Source organism: Heterodontus francisci, chromosome 14 (genome assembly GCF_036365525.1).
Source record: "Heterodontus francisci isolate sHetFra1 chromosome 14, sHetFra1.hap1, whole genome shotgun sequence".
NCBI lineage: Eukaryota > Metazoa > Chordata > Chondrichthyes > Heterodontiformes > Heterodontidae > Heterodontus > Heterodontus francisci.
The window spans coordinates 38,483,076-38,506,627 of record NC_090384.1 but is presented as its reverse complement, the minus strand read 5'-3'; the positions used below and the strand labels follow the sequence as shown (position 1 = coordinate 38,506,627).

General features: G+C 44.2%; 1 protein-coding gene across 1 annotated transcript in view; it reads right to left on the bottom strand.

Moving 5' to 3' along the window:
• Window positions 1-8,917: 8,917 nt before the first annotated feature.
• The window catches only part of mrpl23 (mitochondrial ribosomal protein L23), a 73,497-nt gene continuing 58,862 nt past the window's right edge, over window positions 8,918-23,552 (bottom strand). The window contains exon 6 of the mRNA XM_068046040.1: window positions 8,918-8,942. Coding sequence (XP_067902141.1) covers window positions 8,933-8,942 — 10 coding nt within the window. The 3' untranslated portion in view covers window positions 8,918-8,932. The remainder of the gene's footprint in view (window positions 8,943-23,552) is intronic.

The window sequence follows — 23,552 nt, the reverse complement described above, 5'->3', positions numbered from 1 at the left end:
AATGAGAAAATGTGTGAGAAGAATATCTAAGTTTTAAAATGACTGCAAGCTGTGCAAGAAAACAGGTTCAGCCAAATTTAACCCAGTGCATTCAGCAGAAACCGGGCATGTGGGCACAACACCAACTTAGCTCCATCGATCCACCTGCCTTCCCATGAGATGCAATTTTAACCTGCCTGAAAGGCAATAGCGTCCTTCTTTGAATATGCAGACCAGCTCCAGTGACATCAAAGATATCAATTTTAACCTGAGGCCTGCATGGTGGAGCCACAAAGGGCACCACAAGAAAACCTTAGGCCTCCCATGCTCAAGCTTTCATCCACTCACCCCCACAACTTCCCAACCATTTAATTGATGTTACCGGGAGCTGATCTTTCAGATCCAGAGTGGCAGTCTCCTGCCACACAAAATCCTGCTCCTGCCTGTCAACCAGCTAGCGCTACCCATCAGGCTTGGGGACGGGACGCATGGTGCCTATACAGAAGAGGCCTGGGAATAATACTCTGGAACTCACTGAAATCTGAATTGCTCAATGTTTATGAGCACGGTGTTATATAATTGGACTTCTACAAATATCTTCAAATGAGAGACTTTAACCTTTACCTTAGTCACAAATAGCAGCTGTTTACGTTTTTCCCAATTGGTAGCCCTTGGATAGTTGGCTGTGGAATGCTTCAGTTGCCTACATGCATTAAACATCTAAACCCAGTGACAAAAAGGCTTCTTTCTTCCTGACATGACATTTCCCACACTATTTACATGCTACTTCAGCACCTTTCCAAAATTTCACATCTGATAATCAGTTTTCTTTCTCCTCTGTTAAGTGTTGCACTCCTCCCTAGGAGCTTATTTCTTTCAGCTGTTATCGTGGCAGTTCACTAGCTTTACACATGTCAGCGCAAACTTTCAATGTCAACATTGATTCTTGTAAAAGTTTTGTTTTATTACCATAGCACTGTTTCCCAAAAACTATCCATCTCGAGTAGGCTTTCTTCCAGAGCCTAATGTTCGAAAAACATAAGAATAAAAGAAATAGGAAGAGGAATAGACCCTAAGGCCCCTCCAGCCTGCTCCGTCATTCAATATGATCATGGCTGATCTTGGGCTTCAAATCCACTTTCCCACTTGCTTCCCTATCCCTTGATTCCCTGAGAGACCAAAAATTAGTCTATCCCTACCTTAAATATATTCAACAAAGGAGCATCCACAACCCTCTGGGGTAGAGAATTCCAAAGATTCACAACACCTAGCATGAAGAAATTTCTCCTCATCTCAGTCCTAAATGATCAGCCCCTTATCCTGAGACTGTGCCCCCGTGTTTTAGATTCTCCAGCCAGGGGAAACAACCTCTCAGTTTCTACCTTGTCAAGCCCCTTCAGAATCTTGTAAGTTTTAATGCAATCACCTCTCATTCTGCTAAACTCCAGAGAAAATAGGCCCAATTTAATCAGCATCTCATCATAGAACAACCCTCTCATCCCAGGGACCAATTTGGTGAACCTTTACTGTACGGCCTCCAATTTAAGTAAATCCTTCCTTAAATATGGAGACCAAAACTGCACAAAGTACTCCAGATCTGGTCTCACCAAAGCCCTGTACAATTATAGCAAGACTTCTTCATTCTTGTACTCCAATCCCCTTGCAATAGAGGCCAACATGCCATTTGCTTTCCTAATTGCTTGCTGTACTTGCATACTAACTTACTCTGTTCCTTGTACAAGTCTCTCTGAGCATCAACATTTACAAGTTTCACACCTTTCAAAAAATATTCTGCTTTTCTATTCTGACAACCAAAGTGAAAAACTTCACACTTTCCCCCATTATACTCATCTGACACCTTGTTGCCCACTCACTTAACCTGTCTATATCTCTTTGCAGCCTCTGTGTCCTCCCCACAGCTTACCTTTCCATCTACCTTTGTATCATCAGCAAACTTAGACACATTACTCTCTGTCTCTTCATCTAAGTCATTAATATAGATTGTAAATAGCTGAGGCCCCAGCACTGATCCTTGCAGCACTCCGCGAATCACAGCCTGCCAACTTGAAAATGCCCCATTTATGCCTACTCCTTACTTCCTGTCCATTAACCAATCCTCTATACATGCTAATATGTTACCCCCAACTCCATGAGCCCTTATCTTGCCCATTAAAATTTGTGTGGCACCTTATCAAATGCCTTTTGAAAATCCAGGTATACTACAGCTACTGGTTCCCTTTATCTACGCTACTAGTTGTATCCTCAAAAAACAGGAATTTCCTTTTGTAAAACCATGCTGATTTTGCCTGACCATACTATGATTTTCTAACTGCATTGTTAAGATTTCCTTCATATTAGATTCCAGAACTTTCCCGACATAAGAACATAAGAAATAGGAGCAGGAGAAGTCCATGCGGCCCCCCCTAACCTGCTCCGCCATTCAATAAGATCATGGCTAATGTGATTGTGGCCTTAACTCCATTTTCCTGCCTGCCTCGTAACTCTTGACTCCCTGTCTAACTCAGCCTTGAATATATTAAATGGCCCAGTCTCCACTGCTCTTTGAGAAAGAGAATTCCAAAGATTAACAACCCACTGAGAGAAGAAATTCCTCCTCATCTCCAGCTTAAATGGGAGACCCTTATTTTGGAACTGTGCCACCTAGTTCTATATTCCACCATGAGGGGAAACATCCTCTCAACATCTACCATGTCAAGCCCCTTCAGAATCTTAAATGTTTCAATAAGATCACCTCATTCTGCTAAACTCAAATGAGTATAGACCCAACCTGATTAACCTTTCCTCATAAGACACCACCTCATCCCAGGAACCAGCCTAGTGAACCTTCTCTGAAATGCTTGCAATGCAAGTATATCCCTCCTTAAGTAAGGAGACTAAAACTGTACACAGCACCCTAAATGTAGTCTCACCAATACCCTGAAAGGTGGTAGCAAGACTTCCCTACATCCCCTTGCAATAAATGCCAGCATTCCATTTGCCTTCCTGATTACTTGCTGTACATACATGCTAACTTTTTGTGATTCTGTACAAGGACACCCAGATCCCTCTGTGCCAGAGCATTCTGCAGCCTCTCTCCGTGTAAATAATATTCTGCTTTTCTGTTCTTCCCACCAAATTGGACAGCCTGATGTGTTCTGTTGAAAGATCACAGACGTGAAACATTAACTCTGCTTCTCTTTCCACAGATGCTGTCAGATCTACTGAGTATTTCCAGCATTTTCTGTTTTGATTTAATTTCACATTTTCCCACATTATACTCCATTGTCAAATTTTTGCCCATTCACTTAACCTATCTATATCTCTTTGCAGACACTGTGTGTCCTGCTCACAACTTGCTTTCCTACCTATCTTTGTATTGTTTACAAATTTGGCTACAATACACTCAGTCCCTCCATCCAAGTCATTAATATAGATCATAAATAGTTGAGGCCCCAGCACTGGTCCCTGTAGCACTCCACTAGTTAGTTTGCCAACCTGAAAATGCCCCATTTATCCTGACTCTCTGTTTCCTGTTAGTTAGCCATACCTCTATCCATGCTAATATATTACCCCCAACACCATGAGCTTTTATCTTATGTAGTAACCTTATCGAATGCCTTGTGAAAATCGGAATACACTACATCTTTATCTACCTTGCTTGTTATATTCTCAAAGAAATCTAAGAACGGCTGATGTCAGGCTAACTGACCTGTTGTTCCCTGTTCTCTCTCCCTCCTTTCTTGATTAGCAGTGTTACATTTCATAACTTCCAATCAGCTGGGACCATTGCAGAATCAAGGGAATTTTGGAAAATCATTGTTTTTTAACTCTTTCATGGGATGTGGGCATCACTGGCAAGGCCAACATTTTTTGCCCATTCCTAATTACCCTAGACAACTGAGTGGCTTGCTAAGCCATTTCAGAGGGCAGTTAAGAGTCAATCACATTGCTATCAGCCTGGAGTCACAAATAGGCCAGACAACATAAGGACAGCAGATTTCCTTCCTTTCAGGACATTATTGAGCCAGATGGAATTTTATGACAGTTGATGATAATTTCATGGCACCATTATTGACACTACCTTTCAATTCCTGATTTTTATTAATTAATTGAATTTAAATTCCACCAGCTGCCATGGTGCGATTTGAACCTTTGTCCTCAGGGCATTAGCCTGGGCCTCTGGATTACTAGTTCAGTGACATTACCACTACACCACCATCTCCCCAAGTTCTAGGTAAGGTGTACAGCCATCTGGCTGGACTTTTTCATCAGGATCCTTACCCAATTCAAAAGCAAAATACTGCAGATGCTGAATAAAACAGAAAATGATGGAAGTGCTTAGCAGATCTGACAGCATCTGTGGAGAGAGAAACAAAGCTATCATTTCAATTCGATGAGCTTTCTTCAAAAATGAAAAAGTTAGAGACGTAACAAGTTTTAAGCAAATACAGAGGCAGGGAAAGGGGGAGGGAGGATAGAATAAAAGGGATAGTCTGTGATAGGGTGGAAGGCAAGAAAGATTAAATGACAAAAGGGATGATTGTGTAAGGCAAAAAGGGTGATGATGGAACAAGTAGAGATTGGGTGATAGTTTTGTGGAACACCTCCGTTAAGTCTACAAGCAGATCCCAAGCTTCCTGACATTTGAATTCTCTGCTCTCTAATGCACCAATGCATTAGACATCAGGACATGAGAATGTAGTCTCAAAGCCAACACACACAGATCATGAACTTCATCCACAGGAATAGCACATCTTAAAAAGGAACAAGTTGGCTAGTTCCGCAGAATTACACATTATTCTTTTCAAACTCAGTTAACAACTGGTGGTTGGAATCACAGTTACCACAGAATCTGAAATGAAGTCACTGTTTTCAAGGACACATTTCTGCCCTTGGCCTCCTACACGGTTCAAATGAAGCTCAATGTAAGTTTCAAGAACAGCACCTCACTCTTCAATTTATGCACTTTACAGTCTTCTGGACTCAACATTGCATTCAACAATTTCAGATCATAACCACTGTCCCCTTTTTTCCCCAGACAGTTGTTGTTAATGATTCTACTATTCCCATCTATTCCTCAAGACCCAATTTTTATTCCTTTACTTGTCCTATCACCATCTCCTTTTGCTTCACACCATCATCCCTTTTGTCATCTAATCTCTCCTAACACCACAAAAAAAAGATTAAATGATCTTTCATCTCACTGCTGGTACTAAATGGTGTTGTGTTTGATCCATACCAACAGTCACTGACCTTTCAAAATGTAGTTCATATTTTCTGAGAGGTGTGATAAGGTGCCAGTTACAAATTTTCAGTTTGAACTACTATTAATGGTCATTCTCATAAGCATGTGCATTTGTTTGGAAGGCACAAATAGGGAATTAACAAATTTGGATGGACTGTGATGCTCTGGTGCCAATATCCTTTCAAGTGTCCGTGTCAGCTCAGTGATAGTGTTCTTGCTTCTGAACAAAGGTTTGTGGTTTCAAGGTCTTGAGCTTATTATCTACACTAACACTTCAGTGGGACTACTGAATTGTCAGAGGTGTCATCTTTCAGCTGAGATGTTAAACTGGGATTCATCCTTCTGTCTCTCTGGAAGATGTAAACCATAACCATGGCAATATTTGAAGTGTAGGGGAATTCACCTGGACCACCATCAAAACTATCAAAAGAAAATAGATGAAATGTGGGATCTTGCTATGCAAAAAGTAGCTGCCACATCTGCTAGAACTTTGGAACACCCTGAAGATGTGAAAGGAGCGATATAAATGCATGCTATTTCTTTCATTCAGCGTCAAGGTTTGATCGCACTGGGAAAAAGGATGCTTAGCTCTTAAAATGTATACACATCTTTAGGAGCAGAAACCAATAAGCAGCACTAAGAGCTTTCCCGAGGCATCAGAATAGAGATTTGAGGATTGGTCCTAGTCATCTATGTGAAATCTTTAATCATCAAGACTGTTTACGGGAAATGTTACACAATATTAAACAGAGGTGAACTCGACCATATTACTTCATAGTCCCTTCATAATAACCAATAGTACAACAGATTACTTCACGGTTCAAAATTGATATAGCGTTACATTTTAAAGCATTTGGCACCAATGCATTAGACATCAGGACATGAGAATGTAGTCTCAAAGCCAACACACACAGATCATGAACTTCGTCCACAGGAATAGCACATCTTAAAAAGGAACAAGTCGGCTAGTTCCGCAGAATTACACATTATTCTTTTCAAACTCAGTTTACAACTGGTGGTTGGAATCACATTTACTACAGAATCTGAAATGAAGTCACTGTTTTCAACAGTTAACACAGTTGATACTGATGACATAATTGTTACAAATGTCTAAGTCATGATATTCAACATGTTTGTGTAAAGTGAAGACCGTATCTTTCAATATAAAATGAACTTCTCATAAAACATAAGGACAGGATTATAAAATGTCATTATTTGTTTAGTGAATGAACCCAGCCATTTATTTTTCTGGCATTACAAACAGTTCTGGCCAAAACATGTTCATCATTCCTCCAAGTCAATGCGAAGAAAATGTAGTTGCACAGTGCTTGGCCAACTTGACTTCTTCATTACAAAGCTCACAAAAGCTGTTACTATAACAAACCAGAGAGGGGGGGAGTTCTTGAAAAAATTGCAGTTTTGTACTATACGATGAGCTCCTGAGGCAGGGAAGAGCTGCAACAGTAGAAAAGAATCAATTGAAATATTGGAAGTTGCAATTATTTGCCTTTCCTTTGTGAAGTTCCATTGTCCAAGGATTAACAGTTCGGTCTGCCATGATCCACTAACTCGACTAAACAAAGGAGTAATTTTAACCTAATTTGTTGGGCGGGAAAGCCACGGGATTGGGTGGAATGCCGGTTTTACACCTCGCCCAATGTGGAGAGTAAAATCAAGTGGAGTGCAAAAATAGTGTTGCATCCGATCCCTCCCAAGTTTCCCAATGGGCAGGTTAGATGTTAATTGCCCGCATAGCCTCCTGCTTGCTTCAATATGGCACATACGAAACACAAACTGTAATAGCTCATATTTTCAATTAAATAAAAAGGTGACACAAAACATGTGGCAAATTAATGAAAAAAATAACAAACATAAATACAATAAGAAAAGTCTGTAGTAGCTGAATTGCCTTTATAAACAACATTGCCAAATACAAACTCATTTTGTAAAGCCAAAGTCCTGAATAGTGGCAAAGCAAGCTCACTTATTTCAGTTTCTTACACTATTTTTGGTTTATCAATCTGCTATTGTGCCTTATCCCTCAAGTTTGGGAATCTGACTTGAAACACCAGCTGAATCAATATCTTGATTTAAAGTATGTGATTCTCGAATCCAACTCCCACACAACTTAAAAAAATACTTGCCTTTCCTGACCTCCAAACATCCCAAAAAACATCAGTCAATGAAGTACTTTTGAACTGTAGGCACTGTTGTAATGTTGGGAAGTACAGCAGTCAATTTGCACAGAGCAAGGTCTTACCAATAGCAATGTGAAAATGACTAGATAATCTGTTTTTAAATGTTGGTTGAGATATTGGCCAGGACACCAGGGAAAGCTCCCCAACTCTTCTCCAAAATAGTGCCATGGGATCTTTTATGTCAATCTAGTCCTTAAACATTGGTCGCAGAGGTACACGTTCTGACAGAGGTACAGGCAGTATCCCTAGCTTATTTTTCCTTGCCCTTAGTCCAGGGACACAGATCTACCATTATGTTCCCACAACCACCCAACTAAGGTCAGCTTTTGTACCACAAAGCAGAGTTTTATCTGGGACCTTTCTTGGTAATGTATGGCTCAGCACCACAATACCTGCTCAATTTATATATTGAACAACTGGGGAGGCCATTTGCTCAAAACTGTTTCGAATATGGAGAAAAACTCCTCATTGGGGCAGCTGAGTGGTTTGTTACATTGAGTCATTAAATTAGCAGATCAATTGTGAGCCAGCATCCCTCTTTCTGTATGTTGTATTGGAAAGAGGAGAAAATTGGAGTGATTCTGACACCAATGGCTTCTCTGTATTCATGAAATGCTTACATTGCTGTCTTTTTTTAAGACTTTGGTTTGTCAGAAGACACAGACTAGCCATTATCCGTAACTCCAATTAGGATACTCTACTAAGATCTTATGAAATTACCGACCATATAAATATCTTATGTTTTGTAATAGATAAGCTGGATTGTAACAGCAAAAAAATTAAACATTTGCCCAGAGCCTACGAAATAAAATTCTACACCCAAGGAAGATTAACACCTAAACAAGATTAACTGGATCTTTATTTTAAGTAAATGAGACTTCTGTGGTATTTGACTAATCTCATGTTGACCAATTTTTTTTTTTGAGTAGAAACAAGCATAAAGACTGCTCTCACAGTTCACGGTGTTCAGAATCTTTCTCACCAGTGACAAAAACAGTCCTGGCAGTTCTGATAAAAGGTCATCAGTCTGAAAAGTTAACTTTGTTGCTCTCTCCACAGATGCTGCTGAGTCTTTTCAGTTTTTATTGCATTCTCGGCAGTGTTCACAATCATTTCCTCTCCTTTTTCTATCGGGCAGAGCATCAGCCTGGCTAAGTATTATGCACCAGCAGGGAAGCAATGCAGTTAAGATAACTAAAGACCAAGTGATTCTGAATCATGCTATTTACTTTGTGCAAGCACAATGAACTCTTTAACACAGCCAATTCTTCTTTCATACTGCTCGCAAAGAACAATTCAAGAAGAAATCATTTGCATTGATATAGCGCCTTTCATAACCTCAGGATACCCCAAAACATTTCACAGCTAATGAAGTGGTTTTGAAGTGTAGTCACTGTTGTAAAGTAGGAATAAGATCATCGTTTTCTGTGATGTTAGTTGAGGGATAAATATTGGCCAGAAGACCAAAAGAACTCCCCTGCTCCCCGTTCAAGTAGTGCCATGGGATCTTTTATATCCACCTGAGAGAGAAGACAAGACCTCGGTTTAATGCCACAGCTGAAAGATGGCACCTCTGTCTGCACAACACTCCCTCATTGCCTGAATTAGGTGCTCAAGGTTCTGGAGTGTGATGGTTCCACAACCGTCTGACTCAGAGGAAAGAGTGCTATCATCTGAGTCACAGCTGACACCTACCGTGTCAGTTAAAAACAGATCTAGTCATAAAAGGTAGTCTGAAGTTTTTCGTTAATATGTTCCTCTTTACAAAGTTTAGATTTTCATCCCATTTCCCTGCACAAATCACACTGGTGCAAGTAGGGAATGCTCTTCTGAGATTGGAGTTAAGACATTTTAAGGACACATTAGAAAGAGCTTTACCTGTAACATCCAACTAATGCTATGCTAGCATATGGAATGCTTGTTAGCACTGGATGTCAAAGATGGATAAGGTTTCATTTGCCAACACAGCGCTTCCACTGAAATACCATAAAAATGACTCAAACAAATTTTAAAAAGAACAACATGAGGTGACAGGAGAGTGCAAGAAGGGAAGAGAACATAAATATGCCACGTGCTTGTCAATTTACAGCTCCAGAAGAAACCAGCATCAAATAGATAGCTTTTTCTCTCTTTAAAAATATAAATTGGACAGTTTGAAATATGGTGGATGCCTACTAGAGGGAAGGAGGGAATCAGGGAAGGAGGGAAAGACGGGTGGATAGATAAATAAAAAGTACAACACTAAGAAACAGACAGTTAAGGCTTCTAGCTTCATTAATTATATTCAATTCTTACTCTGATCTCTAACCAAAGCAAGCCTATAGCATAGCTGTGTGGCGTGCACAATCATCTCATTTATAACACTGGCACTTCAAGTTACAGCACAGGATATTGCTTGTTCATATAGAGTCTCCTTGTCCTTATTAATGGCTGCTATAATTTAATTCTGTATCCTCCTAGTAAAGGTCTGCTCGGATCTGCAAATGAAACCCAACCCGAGCCCAACAGAACCACATCTGACCCGAGCCCCACCCGGCCCGAGTCCTTTGATTTTTTTTCCCGCGCCCGATCCAACCCGACTACCGGAATAAAGTTGATTATATTAAAGAGGTTGTGCTCTACCTTGGATGGAATCGCTCACTGCTGACTAGCGCGGAGTGTTTCCCACCTTGACTTCCTGGCTGTCACTGTGTCCGACCCGGCCCAACCCAACCCAAGCCCGAATGCCGGACCCGGAAGAGCGACCCAAACCTGACACATGTCGTCGGGCCCGGTCGGGTTCGGGTCGGGTAGTCATGCTCTACCTCCTAGTCTCCTATAATCCTCAGATTTCTCTGTCTGATCTGTGAAGATATTCATCTGATTGCAACACAAATAGTTAGACATTTCCCCTTTTCTGACAATGAAATAAAGATGCAACAAACTTCAATCGGAGACACAGTTGACGAGTTTAGCTATCTCCCAACCTTCCAAATTTCTTTCCCCAGAAAGCATTTTGATGCTGTATTCATCATAAAAATAATTAAAATAATATAGGTCTTATTCAAGGTAGTGGCACATCTCAGGGTTCAGATGACACTTTGAAACTGATAACTACACTTCAAAAAAAGGACTTAATTGGCTTTAAAATGTTTTGGAATGCCCTGAGGTTGTGAAAGGTGCTGCATAAATGCAATTTTTTCTTGCTGTTCTTTCTTCTGACTTCTTCAAAGCCTATAGCTGCATTAACGCAATGTGAAATGCTCCCTAGCAGTTAATTAATGGATAAAGATTTAGAATCAACCTAGGCGCTGGAAATGACAAAGGCACACCCAGCCCAGTTGACCCTGCAAACTCCTCATCACTAGCATCTGGGAGCTTGTGCCAAAATTGAGAGCGCTGACATAGTCATACTCACCAAATCATACCTTACAGCCAATGTTCACGAAGTTTCATGGCAGCTGGTCAAACTTGATGCAAGAAAGGTGCTGATTGCCACTTCTTGTCCTCCCGCAGCTGCTTAATCAGTGCTCCTTCATATTGAACAGCACTTGGAAGAGGCAATGAGGGTAGCAAGGGCACAGAATGTACTCTGGGTGGGGGACTTCAATGTCCATTAATAAGAGTGGGTTGATAGCACCATTACTGACTGAGCTGGTGGAGTCCTGAAGAACATATCTGCTAGACTGGGCCCATGGCAGGGGGTGAGAGAACTAAGAAAAGGGAGAAACCTATTTGACCTGGTCCTCACCAATCTATCTGTTGCAGATGCAACTGTCCATGACGGTATTGGTAGGAGTGACCACTGCCCAGTTCTTGCAGAGGCGAAATCCCATCTTCACACTGAAGACACCAATCACTGTATTTTGTGGCACTACCACTGTGCTAAATGGAATAGATTCAGAGCAGATCTAGCAGCTCAAAACTGGGCAGCCATGTGGTGCTGTGGATCATCAGCAGCAGCAGAATTGTATTCAACCATAATCTGTAATCTCATGGCCCAGAATATCCCATACTCTACCAATAACATCAAGCCAGCAGACCAACCCTAGTTCAATGAGGAAGATTAGATTAGATTAGATTAGAGATACAGCACTGAAACAGGCCCTTCGGCCCACCGAGTCTGTGCCGAACATCAACCACCCTATTTATACTAATCCTACACTAATCCCATATTCCTACCAAACATCCCCACCTGTCCCTATATTTCCCTACCACCTACCTATACTAGTGACAATTTATAATGGCCAATTTACCTATCAACCTGCAAGTCTTTTGGCTTGTGGGAGGAAACCGGAGCACCCGGAGAAAACCCACGCAGACACAGGGAGAACTTGCAAACTCCACACAGGCAGTACCCGGAATCGAACCCGGGTCCCTGGAGCTGTGAGGCTGCAGTGCTAACCACTGCGCCACTGTGCCGCCCTAGGTAGGAGAGCATGCCAGGAGTAGCACCAGACATACCTAAAATTGAGATGCCAACCCGGTGAAGCTACATCACAGGACTACATGCATGTTGAACGGCAGAAGCAGCATGCTATAGGCAGAGCAAAGTGATCCCACAACAAATGGATGTAGTCCTTCCACATCCAGTTGTGAATAGTGGTGGACAATTAATCAACTAACTGGAGGAACAGGCTCCACAAACATCCCCATCCTAAATGATCACAGAGCCCAGCATGGCAATTCAAAAGACAAGACTAAAATGTTCACAACCATCTTCAGCCAGAAATGCCGAGTGGTTAATCCATCTAGGTCTCTTCCTGAGGTTCCCAACATCACAGATGCAGGTCTTCAGCCAATTGGATTCTCTCCACATGATACCAAGAAATGGCTGAAGGAACTGGATACAGCAATGGCTATGGGTCCTGACAACATCCCAGCTGTAGGACTGAAGATTTGTTCTCCAGTCTAGCTGCACGCCAAGCCAAGCTGTTCCAGTACAGCTATAACACTGGCATCTACCCAACAAAGTGTCAAATTGCCCATGTATGTCCTGTCCACAAAAAAACAGGATAATCCAATCTGGCCAATTACCGCCCCATTGGTCTACTTTCAATCATCGGCAACGTGATGGAATGGGTCGTCGTCAGTTCCATCAAGCGGCACTTACACAGCAACAACCTGCTCAGTGAGGCTCAGTTTGGGTTCTTCCAGGGCCACTCAGCTCCTGACCTCATTGCAGCCTTGGTCCAAACATGGACAAAAGAACTGCACTCCAGAGACGAAGTGAGAATGACCACCCTTGACATCAAAGCAGTATTTGGATGAGTGTGGCATCAAGGAGCCCCAGGAAAATTGAAGTCAATGGGGGAAACACTCCACTGGTTGGAGTCATACCTAGCAGAAATGAATATGGTTCTGGTTGTTGGAGGCCAATCATCTCAGCCCCAGGACATCACTGCAGCAGTTCCTCAGGGTAGTGTCCGAGGCCCAACCCTCTTCAACTGCTTCATCAATGAATGACCTGCCCTCCATCATAAGGTGAGAATGTTCACTGATGATTGCACAGTGTTAATTCCATTTGCAACTCCTCACATGCAGCAAGACATGGACTAAAACCCTAGTAACAAAACATTCGCTGTGGTCAATTGGGAGTTGAACAGTGGGGACCACCCACACCCCTCGCCACACTGCCGTAACGCTGTAATGAGGTCTGGGGTCAAGTCATAGAGTCAAAGAGTTATACAGCACAAAAACAGGCCCTTCAGCCCATCATGTCTGTGCCGGCCAACAAGCACCTAACCATTTTAATCCCATTTTCCAGCACTTGGCCCGTAGCCTTGTATGCTATGGCATTTTAAGTGCTCATCTAAATACTTATAAAATGTTTTGAGGGTTCCTGCCTCTACCACCTCTTCAGGCATTGTGTTCCAGATTCAAACCACCCTCTGGGTGAAAACATCTTTCCTCAAATCCCCTCTAAACCTCCTGCCCCTTACCTTAAATCTATGCCCCCTGGTTATTGACCCCTTCGGTAAGGGAAAAAGTTTCTTCCTATCTAACCTATCTATGCCCCTCACAATTTTGTATACCTCAATCATGTCCCCCCCTCAGCCTTCTCTGCTCTAAGGAAAACAACCCTAGCCTTTTCAGTCTCTCTTCATAGCTGAAATGCTCCAGCCCAGGCAACATCCTGGTGAATCTCCTCTGCACCCTCTCCAGTGCAATCACATCCTTCCTATTATGTGGTGCCCAGAAGTATACACAGTACTCCAGCTGTGGCCTAACTAGCGTTTTATGCATCTCCATCATAACCTCCCTGCTCTTATATTCCATGCCTCGGCTAATAAAGGCAAGTATCCCATATGCCTTCCTAACCACCTTATCTACCGGTGCTGCTGCCTTCAGTGATCTATGGACATGTACACCAAGGTCCCTCTGACCCTCTCTCCTTCCTAGGGTCCTACCATCCATTGTATATTCCCTTGCCTTGTTAGTCCTCCCAAAATGCATCACCTCACATTTTTCAGGGGTAAATTCCATTTGCCACTGCTCCTCCCATTTTACCAGCCCATCTATGTTGTCCTGTAATCTAAGGCTTTCCTCCTCACTAGTTAAACCACCAATTTTCGTGTCATCTGCGAACTTACTGATCATACCTCCTATATTCACATCTAAATCATTAATGTACACTACCAACAGCAAGGATCCCAGCACCGATCCCTGTGGTACACCACTGGACACAGGCTTCCACTTGTAAAAACAACCCTCGACCTTTACCCTCTGCCTCCTGCCACTAAGCCAATTTTGGATCCAATTTGCCAAATTGCCCTGGATCCCATGGGCTCTTACCTTGTTAACCAATCTCCCATGGGGGCCTTATCAAAAGCCTTACTGAAGTCCATGTAGACTACATTAACTGCTTTACCCTCATCTACACATCTAGTCACCGCCTCAAAAAATTTAATTAAGTTAGTTGGACATGATCTCCCCCTGACAAAGCCATGCTGACTATCCCTGATTAATCCCTGCCTCTCCAAGTGGAGATTAATCCTGTCCCTCAGAATTTTTTCTCATAGTTTCTCTACCACTGATGTTAGAGTCACCGGCCTGTAATTACCTGGTTTATCCCTGCTACCCTTCTTGAATAATGGTACCACATTCGCTGTCCTCCAATCCTCAGGTACCTCTCCTGTGGCCAGAGAGGATTTGAAAATTTGTGTCAGAGCCCCGGTTATCTCTTCCTTTGCCTCACACAACAGCCTGGAATACATCTCATCTGGGCCTGGGGATTTATCTACTTTTAAGCCCACGAAAACAGCTAATACTTCCTCCCTTTCAATGCTAATATGTTCAGGTTTTTTACAATCCCCCTCCCTGATCTCTACACCTACATCGTCCCTCTCCATAGTGAACACAAATGAAACGTAATCATTTAAAACCTCACCTATGTCCTCCGGCTCCACACACACATTGCCACTTTGATCCCTAATGGGCCCTACTCTTTCCCTGGTTATCCTCTTGCCCTTAATATACTTATAAAACACCTTAGGATTTTCCTTTATCTTGCCCACCAGTGTTTTTTCATGTCCCCTCTTCGCTCTCCTAATTACTTTTTTAAGTACCCACCCCCCCCCCACACTTTCTATACTCCTCTAATGCCTCCGCTATTTTCAGTGCTCTGAATCTGCCATAAGCCTCCTTTTTTTCCCATATCCAATCCTCTATATCCCTTGACATCCAGGGTTCCCTGAACTTGTTGGTCATACCCTTCACCTTTACGGGAATACGTTGGCCCTGAACTCTCACTATTTCCTTTTTGAATGACTCCCACTGGTCTGAAGTAGACTTTCCTACAAGTAGCTGCTCCCAGTCCACTTTGGGCAGATCCTGTTTTATCATATTGATATCAGCCTTCCCCCAGTTCAGTACTTTTATTTCCGGTCCATCTTTGTTCATTTCCATAACTACATTAAATATTAGCGTAAATAAAAGCAAAATACTGCGGATGCTGGAAATCTGAAACAAAAACAAGAAATGCTGGATTCACTCAGCAGGTCTGGCAGCATCTGTGGAAAGAGAAGCAGAGTTAACGTTTCGGGTCAGTGACCCTTCTTCAGAACTGACAAATATTAGAAAAGTCACAGATTATAAACAAGTGAGGTGGGGATTGGGCAAGAGATAACAAAGGAGAAGGTGCAGATTGGACCAGGCCACATAGCTGACCAAAAGGTCACGGAGCAAAGGCAAACAATATGTTAATGGTGTGTTGAAAGACAAAGCATTAGTACAGATTAGGTGTGAATATACTGAATATTGAACAGCAGCAAGTGCAAACCTGAAGAAAAACAACCTGAAAAAAACAGTGGGTAAGCAAACTGAACAAACTAAGATGAAATGAAATAAATGCAAAAAAAGATTGTAAAAAATGTAAAAAGGAATGTAAAAAAAAAGAAGAAAAAAAAGGAGGAAGAAAAAATAACTAAAAATGACTAAAAATGAAAGTAAAGTGGGGGGCTGTCATGCTCTGAAATTATTGAACTCAATGTTCAGTCCGGCAGGCTGTAGTGTGCCTAATCGGTAGATGAGATGCTGTTCCTCGAGCTTGCGTTGATGTTCACTGGAACACTGCAGCAATCCCAGGACAGAGATGTGAGCATGAGAGCAGGGGGGAATGTTGAAATGGCAAGCAACCGGAAGCTCAGGGTCCTGCTTGCGGACTGAGCGGAGATGTTCCGCAAAGCGGTCACCCAGTCTGCGCTTGGTCTCCCCAATGTAGAGGAGACCACACTGTGAGCAGCGAATACAGTATACTACATTGAAAGAAGTACAAGTAAATCGCTGCTTCACCTGAAAGGAGTGTTTGGGGCCTGGGATAGTGAGGAGAGAGGAGGTAAATGGGCAGGTATTACACCTCCTGCGATTGCAAGGGAAGGTGCCCTGGGACGGGGACAAGGTGGTGGGGGTAATGTCTAACCCCGACATGGTCATCAAACCTGCAGACAAGGGTGGTGCTGTTGTTGTATGGCGTACCGACCTCTACCTTGCAGAAGCTCAACGCCAACTCACAGACACCTCTTCCTACCTCCCTCTGGACCATGACCCCACCACCGAACATCAAGCCACCGTCCAAAGGACTGTCACTGACCTCATCTCCTCTGGAGATCTTCCCTCTGCAGCTTCCAACCTCATAGTCCCGCAACCCCGGACAGCCCGCTTCTACCTCCTTCCCAAAATCCACAAACGGGACTGTCCCGGCAGACCCATTGTGTCAGCCTGCTCCTGCCCCACTGAACTTATTTCTTCCTATCTAGACTCTATCTTTTCTCCGCTGGTCCAGTCTCTTCCCACCTACATCTGTGACTCTTCTGACGCCCTACGTCATTTTGACAATTTCCAGTTTCCTGGTCCCAACCGCCTCCTCTTCACTATGGACGTCCAATCGCTCGACACCTCCATCCCCCACCAGGATGGTTTGAGGGCTCTCCGCTTCTTCCTGGAACAGAGGCCCAACCAGTCCCCGTCCACCACCACCCTCCTCCGCCTGGCTGAACTTGTTCTCACATTGAACAACTTCTCCTTCAACTCCATGCATTTCCTTCAAGTAAAAGGTGTCGCTATGGGTACCCGCATGGGTCCTAGTTATGACTGTCTTTTTGTGGGATATGTCGAGCATTCTTTGTTCCAGTCCTACTCAGGCCCCCTCCCCCAACTCTTTTTCCGGTACATTGATGACTGTATCGGTGCCGTTTCCTGCTCCCGTCCCGAACTAGAAAACTTTATCAACTTTGCTTCCAATTTCCACCCTTCTCTCACCTTTACATGGTCCATCTCTGACACTTCCCTTCCCTTCCTCGACTTCTCTGTCTCCATCTCTGGGGATAGGTTGTCTACCAATATCCATTATAAGCCCACTGACTCCCACAGCTACCTCGACTACACTTCTTCACACCCTACCTCCTGTAAGGACTCCATTCCATTCTCCCAGTTTCTCCGTCTCCGACGCATCTGCTCTGATGATGCTACCTTCCATGACGGTGCTTCTGATATGACCTCCTTTTTCCTCAACCGAGGATTTCCCCCCACTGTGGTTGACAGGGCCCTCAACCGTGTCCGACCCATTCCCCGCACCTCTACCCTCACCCCTTCCCCTCCCTCCCAGAACCGTGACAGGGTTCCCCTTGTCCTCACTTTTCATCCCACCAGCCTCCATATCCAAAGGATCATCCTCCGCCATTTTCGCCACCTCCAGCGTGATGCCACTACCAGTTGCATCTTCCCCTCCCTTCCCGTCAGCATTCCGAAGGGATCGTTCCCTCCGCGACACCCTGGTCCACTCCTCCATTACCCCCACCACCTCGTCCCCGTCCCAGGGCACCTTCCCTTGCAATCGCAGGAGGTGTAATACCTGCCCATTTACCTCCTCTCTCCTCACTATCCCAGGCCCCAAACACTCCTTTCAGGTGAAGCAGCGATTTACTTGTACTTCTTTCAATGTAGTATACTGTATTCGCTGCTCACAGTGTGGTCTCCTCTACATTGGGGAGACCAAGCGCAGACTGGGTGACCGCTTTGCGGAACATCTCCGCTCAGTCCGCAAGCAGGACCCTGAGCTTCCGGTTGCTTGCCATTTCAACACTCCCCCCTGCTCTCATGCTCACATCTCTGTCCTGGGATTGCTGCAGTGTTCCAGTGAACATCAACGCAAGCTCGAGGAACAGCATCTCATCTACCGATTAGGCACACTACAGCCTGCCGGACTGAACATTGAGTTCAATAATTTCAGAGCATGACAGCCCCCCACTTTACTTTCATTTTTAGTCATTTTTAGTTATTTTTTCTTCCTTCTTTTTTTTCTTCTCTTTTTTTTTTACATTCCTTTTTACATTTTTTACAATCTTTTTTTGCATTTATTTCATTTCATCTTAGTTTGTTCAGTTTGCTTACCCACTGTTTTTTTCAGGTTGTTTTTCTTCAGGTTTGCACTTGCTGCTGTTCAATATTCAGTATATTCACACCTAATCTGTACTAATGCTTTGTCTTTCAACACACCATTAACATATTGTTTGCCTTTGCTCCGTGACCTTTTGGTCAGCTATGTGGCCTGGTCCAATCTGCACCTTCTCCTTTGTTATCTCTTGCCCAACCCCCACCTCACTTGTTTATAATCTGTGACTTTTCTAATATTTGTCAGTTCCGAAGAAGGGTCACTGACCCGAAACGTTAAATATTAGCGTTATGGTCACTATCCCCGAAATGCTCCCCCATTGACACATCTACCACTTGTCCGGCTTCATTCCCCAGGATTAGGTCCAGTACTGCCCCTTCTCTTGTAGGACTCTCTACGTACTGGCTCAAAAAGCTCTCCTGTATGCATTTTAGTTTTAAGTTTAAAGATACAGCACCGAAACTGGCCCTTCGGTCCACTGAGTCTGTGCCGGCCAACAAATACCCATTTATACTAATCCTACGTTAATCCCATATTCCCTACCACATCCCCACCATTCTCCTACCTACACTAGGGGCAATTTACAATGGCCAATTTACCTATCAACCTGCAAGTCTTTGGCTGTGGGAGGAAACCAGAGCACCCGGCAGAAACCCACGCGATCACAGGGAGAACTTGCAAACTCCACACAGGCAGTACCCAGAACTGAACCCAGGTCACTGGAGCAGTGATGCTGCAGTGCTAACCACTGCGCCACTCTAAGAATTCTGCCCCCTTTAAGCCTTTAGCACTAAGACTATCCCAGCTGATATTGGGGAAGTTGAAATCCCCTACTATGATTACCCTATTATTTTTACACCTCTCTGAGATTTGCCTACATATCTGCTCCTCTATCTCTCCCTGACTGTTTGGAGGCCTGTAGTACACTCCCAGCCAAGTGATTGCCCCCCTTTTGTTTTTAAGCTCTACCCATATGGCCTCATTTGAGGAACCTTCGAAGATATCATCCCTCTTTACTGCAGTAATTGACTCCTTGATCAACAGTGCAATGCCACCTCCTCTTTTCCACCACACGCCTGAAGATTCAATACCCTGAAATATTTTTTAGTTTAGTTTTAGAGATACAGCACTGAAACAGGCCCTTCGGCCCACCGAGTCTGTGCCGAACATCAACCACCCATTTATACCAATCCTACACTAATCCCATATTCCTACCAAACATCCCCACCTGTCCCTATATTTCCCTACCACCTACCTATACTAGTGACAATTTATAATGGCCAATTTACCTATCAACCTGCAAGTCTTTGGCATGTGTGAGGAAACCGGAGCACCCGGAGGAAACCCACGCAGACACAGGGAGAACTTGCAAACTCCACACAGGCAGTACCCAGAATTGAACCCGGGTCGCTGGAGCTGTGAGGCTGCAGTGCTAACCATTGCACCACTGTACCGCCCATATTGAGCTGCCAGTCCTGCCCCTCCCTCAACCATGTCTCTGTGATAGCAATATCATATTCCCGTTTGCTAATCAACGGCCTCAATTCATCTGCCTTACTTGCAAGACTCCTTGCATTAAAATAGATGCAATCCAGCCTTGTATTTTTCACTTGAGCATGAACAGGTCTATATTTGGTCTGCCTTCCAGACTGGTTCCGTTTCTCTCTATATTTGACTGTGCATCACCCCTACTATACCTCCACTCTGTATCCCACTCCCCTGCCAAATTAGTTTAAATCCCCCCCCCCCCGCCAACAGCACTAGCAAACCTCCCAGCGAGGGAGGTTACTTATGTGCCACGTGCCAGTGAGGCTAGAAATAGGAAGATAGTGCAGCTAAACACATGGCTGAACAGCTGGTGCAGAAGGGAGGGTTTCAGATATCTGGATCATTGGGATCTCTTCAGGGACAGGTGGGTCCTGTACAAGAAGGACGGGTTGCATCTAAACTGGAGGGGCACAAATATCCTGGCTGCAAGGTTTGCTAGCGTCACTCGGGAGGGTTTAAACTAGTGTGGCAGGGGGCTGGGAACCAGAGCAGTAGGACAGCAGGTGAAATAAATGAGGGGGAACTAGTAAATAAGGCCAGTAAGACTAAGAGGAAGAGCAGGCAGGGAGATGTTGCGGAGCACAGCGGGATTGGTGGTCTGAAGTGCATTTGTTTCAATGCGAGAAGTATAACAGGTAAGGCAGAAGAACTGAGAGCTTGGATTAGTACTTGGAACTATGATGTTGTTGCTATTACAGAGACTTGGTTGAGGGAAGGACAGGATTGGCAGCTAAATGTTCCAGGATTTAGAAGCTTCAGGCGGGATAGAGGGGGATGTAAAAGGGGTGGGGGAGTTGCATTACTGGTTAAGGAGAATATCACAGCTGTACTGCGGGAGGACAGCTCGGAGGGGTCATGCAGCGAGGCAATATGGGTGGAGCTCAGGAATAGGAAGGGTGCAGTCACAATGTTGGGAGTTTACTACAGACCTCCCAACAGCCAGCGGGAGGTAGAGGAGCAGATATGTAGACAGATTTTGGAAAGATATAAAGGTAACAGGGTTGTAGTGGTGGGTGATTTTAACTTCCCCTATATTGACTGGGACTCACTGAGTGCTAGGGGCCTGGATGGGGCAGAATTTGTAAGGAGCATCCAGGAGGGCTTCTTGGAACAATATGTAGATTGTCCAACTAGGGATGGGGCTGTGCTGGACCTGGTATTGGGGAATGAGCCCGGCCAGGTGGTCGAAGTTTCAGGAGGGGAGCATTTCGGGAACAGTGACCATAATTCCATAAGTTTTAAGGTACTTGTGGATAAGAATAAGAGTAGTCCTCGGGTGAAGGTGCTAAATTGGGGGAAGGCTAATTATAATAATATTGGGCAGGAACTGAAGAATTTAGATTGGGGGTGGCTGTTTGAGGGTAAATCAACATCTGACATGTGGGAGTCTTTCAAACGTCAGTTGATTAGAATCCAGGACCAGCATGTTCCTGTGAGGAAGAAGGATAAGTTTGGCAAGTTTTGGGAACCTTGGATAACGCGGGATATTGTGAGCCTAGTCAAGAAGAAAAAGGAAGCATTCGTAAGGGCTGGAAGGCAAGGAACAGATGAAGCCCTTGAGGAATATAAAGACAGTAGGAAGGAACTTAAGCAAGAAGTTAGGAGGGCTAAAAGGGGTCATGAAAAGTCATTGGCAAATAGGATTAAGGAAAATCCCAAGGCTTTTTATATTTATATAAAGAGCAAGAGGGTAACTAGAGAAAGGGTTGGCCCACTCAAGGACAGAGGAGGGAATCTATGTGTGGAGCCAGAGGAAATGGGCGAGGTACTAAATGAGTACTTTGCATCAGTATTCACCAAAGAGAAGGACTTGGTGGATGATGAGCCTAGGGAAGGGAGTGTAGATAGTCTCAGTCATGTCGATATCAAAAAGGAGGAGATGTTGGGCATCTTGCAAAGCATTAAGGTAGATAAGTCCCCAGGGCCTGATGGGATCTACCCCAGAATACTGAGGGAGGCAAGGGAAGAAATTGCTGGGGCCTTGACAGAAATATTTGCATCCTCATTGGCTACAGGTGAGGTACGAGAGGACTGGAGAATAGACAATGTTGTTCCTTTGTTCAAGAAGGGTAGCAAGGATAATCCAGGAAATTATAGGCCGGTGAGCCTTACGTCAGTGGTAGGGAAATTATTAGAGAGGATTCTTCGGGACAGGATTTACTCCCATTTGGAAACAGACAAACTTATTAGCAAGAGGCAGCATGGTTTTGTGAAGGGGAGGTCGTGTCTCACTAATTTGATTGAGTTTTTTGAGGAAGTGACGAAGATGATTGATGAAGGAAGGGCAGTGGATGTTATCTATATGGACTTCAGTAAAGCCTTTGACAAGGTCCCTCATGGCAGACTGGTACAAAAGGTGAAGTCACATAGGATCAGAGGGGAGCTGGCAAGATGGATACAGAACTGGCTCGGTCATAGAAGACAGAGGGTAGCAGTGGAAGGGTGCTTTTCTGAATGGAGGGCTGTGACTAGTGGTGTTCCGCAGGGATCAGTGCTGGGACCTTTGCTGTTTGTAGTATATATAAATGATTTGGAGGAAAATGTAGCGGTCTGATTCGTAAGTTTGCGGACGATACAAATGTTGGTGGAGTTGCGGATAGTGATGAGGATTGACAGAGGATACAGCGGATATAGATCGGTTGGAGACTTGGGCAGAGAAATGGCAGATGGAGTTTAATCCGGACAAATGTGAGGTAATGCATTTTGGAAGGTCTAATGCAGGTGGGAAGTATACAGTAAATGGCAGAACCCTTAGGAGTATTGACAGGCAGAGAGATCTGGGCGGACAGGTCCACAGGTCACTGAAAGTGGCAACGCAGGTGGATAAGGTAGTCAAGAAGGCATACGGCATGTTTGCCTTCATCGGTCGGGGCATAGAGTATAAAAATTGGCAAGTCATGCTGCAGCTGTACAGAACTTTAGTTAGGCCACACTTAGAATACTGCGTGCAATTCTGGTTGCCACACCACCAGAAGGACGTGGAGGCTTTGGAGAGGGTACAGAAGAGGTTTACCAGGATGTTGCCTGGTCTGGAGGGCAATAGCTACGAGGAGAGGTTGGATAAACTCGGATTGTTTTCACTGGAATGACAGAGGTGGAGGGGCGACATGATAGAGGTTTACAAAGTTATGAGCAGCATGGACAGAGTGGATAGTCAGAAGCTTTTTCCCAGGGTGGAAGAGTCAGTTACTAGGGGACATAGGTTTAAGGTGAGAGGGGCAAAGTTTAGAGGGGATGTGCGAGGCAAGTTCTTTACGCAGAGGGTGGTAAGTGCCTGGAACTTGTTGCCGGGGGAGGTGGTGGAAGCAGGTACCATAGCGACGTTTAAGAGGCATCTTGACAAATACATGAATAGGATGGGAATAGAGGGATACGGTCCCCGGAAGTGCAGAAGGTTTTAGTTTAGACAGGCATCAAGACCGGTGCAGGCTTGGAGGGCCGAATGGCCTGTTCCTGTGCAGTACTGTTCTTTGTTCTTTGATGTTGGTCCCGTTCCAGTTCAGGTGCAACCCGTCCAACTTATACAGGTCCCACCTTTGCCAGAAACAGATCCAGTGATCCAGGAAACTAAAGCCCTCCCTCCTGTATCACCTCCTCAGCCACGCATTCATCTGCTCTATCCTCCTATTCCTATACTCACTAGCATGTGGCACCGGGAGTAATCCAGAGATTATAACCTTTGAGGTCCTGCTTTTTAATCTGCTACCTAGAT